We start from the raw sequence: 4,173 nt of genomic DNA on the forward strand, positions 1-4,173 counted from the left end.
GTCCAAACACCAGTCTCTCGCCTCCCTCTCTAAACTTCCCATCAAAAGAGAATTAGTTCTTCCTTCTTACCCTCGTTTGATGTGCAAATGTCCTTCTCTTTGCACATTTTTCTCGTGGGGGCGGGGGGAGGGGAAGAAGGGGGGGTGGAATTGAACGAACTTAAAACCGAGGATCTCACCCCAAATCTGCAAACCGTGACTCTAAAGGGTTAATCAGCAACTTGCAAGGGCCACCTGGCCCTCTCGCTGAGACGTTTTGGTAGAGACTTTGAATTACTGATCTGGTTGTATTTAATACTGAATACTATTTGTGTGTACAACAAAAAATAGTACTGGCGTAAAGAAGAAAGGAGAAAAGTGGCTTTGCAGAGAATATCACAATGCCTGACTGAAAAGTATTTGAGATCCCATGCCCCTACCCCTACTGCAAGGCAAGGGCACCCGAGTTCCTCCCACTTCCCGCATTTATTAAAGTTGTCTCCTCTAATGCTCACTGATTACCATCACCCCGAAGGTGAGCTGGGCAGGGGAACGACTGCGCAAGGGAGGGGCGGGGTGAAGAGTGTCAAAGGCTCCCCTTCATGTACACAAACACACCCCCTTCCAGCCCCTCCCAACGCTTTGAAATCCCAACTCGGCTTTGTTGTCTCCCCCCCCCCCCCCCCGAGGGGCCGGAATGCTCACAGCCCACAGTATAAAGGCAGCCGCGGTGGCGGTGGCGGAGCAGAGCCCCGCAGTCAGGACTCTGGGACCGGTGGAGGCTCTCGGAACCCTGGCTCTGCAGCTGCGCCAGCACAGCTTCGTGGGATCCAGGCTTGCAAAGCGACATTCCTCCTTTCTCTTTGTCTCCCTTGAGTCCTTCTGAGATGACGGCTCTGGGCACAGCGGGTGCTGCCCGGGTGTTGGTTACCCTAGTAGCTGCGGCTCTTTGCGGTCACCCTCTGTTCAGAGTCAGCGCCACCTTGAACTCGGTTCTTCTCAATTCCAACGCCATCAAGAACCTGCCCCCACCGCTGGGCGACGCTGCCGGGCACCCAGGCTTCGCAGTCAGCGCTGCTCCGGGAATTCTGTTCGAGGGCGGCAACAAGTACCAGACCATTGACAACTACCAGGTGAGAAGGGTCTTGGGGACCTGGGGACGCTGTGACCCTGAAGAGGTCTTATTGGGGGAGGAGGGCGTAGAACGTGCTGTGTGCAGTTCAAGGCGCATTTGGAAACTCTGCCTTTGGGAGCAGTGGGCAGCAGCAGCTCTTGGAGAGGTGGACAGAAAGGGACTATGATGAGTCCAGGAGTGTGGTACCTGGCTGCCCAGGTGCCTCACCCTCTCCTGGCCCCCTTCCCGCAGCCGTACCCGTGCGCCGAGGACGAGGAGTGCAGCACCGATGAGTACTGCGCGAGTTCCACCCGCGGAGCGGGTGCAGGCGCGCAAATCTGCCTCTCCTGCAGGAAGCGCCGAAAACGCTGCATGAGTCACGCTATGTGCTGCCCTGGGAATTACTGCAAAAATGGTGAGTCGGGTATCTTCCTTTCGGACTCAAACCATCCCGCGCTTGTGCGCCTACAGTTGGGAGACAATGCTCTCAGCTTTCAGAACGCTGTGGCATCACCTGCAAATGGGAGTTCAGCGTGCGACGTTCCCCTGAAACGTTCAGGTTAGTGTTTAACCAGGGAGCAAAGAGAAGTACAGAGATATTGGAGCTCCTTATCTCCCTTTGTGCCCCCTCGATTACTTAACACGACGTCTTACCTCAGAGTGGGCCCTTCCATAAAAATTTGTCTAGAGAGAGCCTTGATACCATTTGAGAAAGAAGATGGGGAGGGAGGTGGAATTATACAGAGACCAAGGAAACCAGACTGGGCGCTTAGTTGCCTTTTCCATTTTTCTTATGGTGCCTCTCACAGCTCTACCAGACTAGCCTCTCCCTCAAGATCCCTGTTCAAACTGTTGTCAATCAGAAGACAGAGTGATTTATCTGTGCTGGCCGTTCTTAAAGATCTTGATGCCCTCACATCCAGGCTTCTCCATCCTTCTCTGCCTCTACCTCCTGCTACCCTAAAATAAGTACTCCTCCCCCCAACCACAGATCCACAAAAGTTTAATGTCTCAAAGAGGTAGACTCAGCCAAAGAAGTCTCCAGAAATAAACTTAAGGGTGGTGATCCTCCTTAGGACCCAGTAATACTCCGGGTGAACTAACTAAATCTCTGTAATATAGAAATTATACAGTAAAGTAACTGGTGGTAAAGAGTGTAATCTTCCAGGCAGCAGGCATTGCATTTGCTTAACTTAGTCTGGCAGTACCTATATAGCACCAAGGGCAGAGAAGTTATTTTTAAAAACAATTTTTTAAGTGACTGATTTTATTTTTCTTACCCCAAGGGTGATATTAAAATGGGCAGAAATTTCACTGCCACTACCGCAGTTGGTGGGAAAGTATTTTAAGTGGCTAGATTGGGGATGTTACATGTGAATGCACAGTGTACAGACTGATGCTTCTGTCCATCTGGGGAGTTTTGCTTTAACACTTGGAAGGAAGTTTGGCTCGTGTTTAAATTAACCTCACTACAGTGAGGTATCTCAAATTGGTGCAGGCATAACAAGACTGCCACTGTCACAGCTATTAGCAGTAACAAATTACAGCTCAGGAGTTAATCACTATCTCCTGTTTCCTCAGGAATATGTATGCCTTCTGATCACAATCATTTCAATCGAGGAGAAATTGAGGAAACCATTATTGAAAGCTTTGGTAATGATCACAGCACCTTGGATGGGTACTCCAGAAGAACTACACTGTCTTCAAAAATGTATCACACCAAAGGTAGGTTAAAGTATCTAAAGACTCATCCTTTCTTGTTAGCACATTAGTGTCTTTCAGATCACCTTAATGGAATAACACAGGCTTGGCAGTGACCATGTACTTTTCCTATTGTCTTCCTAGGACAAGAAGGTTCTGTCTGTCTTCGATCATCAGACTGTGCTACAGGGTTGTGTTGTGCTAGACATTTCTGGTCCAAGATCTGTAAACCTGTTCTCAAAGAAGGTCAAGTGTGCACCAAGCACAGGAGAAAAGGCTCTCACGGGCTGGAGATATTCCAGCGTTGTTACTGTGGAGAAGGTCTGTCTTGCCGGATACAGAAAGATCACCATCAAGCCAGTAATTCTTCTAGGCTTCACACCTGTCAGAGACACTAAGCCAGCTGTCTGAACGCAGTGGACTCCATTTACATAATATATGCTATGAAAACTGTTTGTGACTTTTGTGAGCTCAATCCTTAAGGATGTACAAATTCTGTGGTTACAGTTAAGCATTCCAATAATACCTTCCGAAAATCTGGAGTGTAAGAGCTTTGTTTCTTTGTGGAACTCCCCTGTCATTGATTGCAGTAAATTACTGTGTTGTAAATTTTCAGTGTGGCACTTACCTGTAAATGCAACAAAACTTTTAATTATTTTTCTAAATGTGCTGCATTGTCTATTGTTCCTCTTGTTATGTAAATGTTTGTATACATTGTTATCTTGATTCTGATACTCTATATTGAAATAAATACTTTCAGCCTATTCCATATTGAATTGAAATAAATACTTTCAGCTTATACTTCTTAAATGCAAAACCCTTTCCCCTTTTAGTTCTGGAATCTAGAATGTAAGGAGCTTTTGGAATGACAAGTGATAGGTATGTAAGATTTATCATGAAAATAGTAGCTTATTTTCCAAAATGTACTCTCTCAGTGCTTAGATTATATTTATCTCTAGGCTGTGATAGTCCTTGAAATAAAATTTAACTTTTAATACCATGAAATATTACAAGTATAAATAAATTTTGGCAGTGTGATCTTAGAGGGCTGTTATGTGTGTGGTGTGTGTTTGTGTGTGTGTAAATACAGTTGACAAATACATGCAGATTTTGTACCAAATTAGTCAACTTGAAGTATCTTAAATACTACTTCATGCCAGGAAGACTTGGTTCCAATTACTTTGATTTTTAAATAATTATTACCTAAGAATCACAAATCCTCTCTCATTTTGTTCTTTGCTTCTCTTGCTAGATGAACTGAACATTTCAGTTTTTGCTCAACCAGAAATCTGTTCATTGGAAGAGGACAGGGGTATATTGTTTAAAAGAAAACTCATAGAAATGAAGTCTAAACTGGCTTTGTGTTTTCATTTGCCAAC

General features: G+C 45.6%; 1 protein-coding gene across 1 annotated transcript; it reads left to right on the top strand.

Annotated features, from left to right (window-relative positions):
- Window positions 1-866: 866 nt before the first annotated feature.
- DKK1 (dickkopf WNT signaling pathway inhibitor 1) lies at window positions 867-3,192 on the top strand (the record flags this gene model as incomplete). Its single annotated transcript, XM_082853866.1, has 4 exons — window positions 867-1,112; window positions 1,346-1,508; window positions 2,675-2,818; window positions 2,939-3,192. 4 exons carry the CDS (start codon window positions 867-869, stop codon window positions 3,190-3,192), a joined length of 807 nt encoding a protein of 268 aa, XP_082709992.1.
- Window positions 3,193-4,173: the final 981 nt, after the last annotated feature.

This window comes from Leucopleurus acutus (genome assembly GCF_964270905.1).
Source record: "Leucopleurus acutus genome assembly, chromosome: 14".
Classification (NCBI taxonomy): Eukaryota; Metazoa; Chordata; class Mammalia; order Artiodactyla; family Delphinidae; genus Leucopleurus; species Leucopleurus acutus.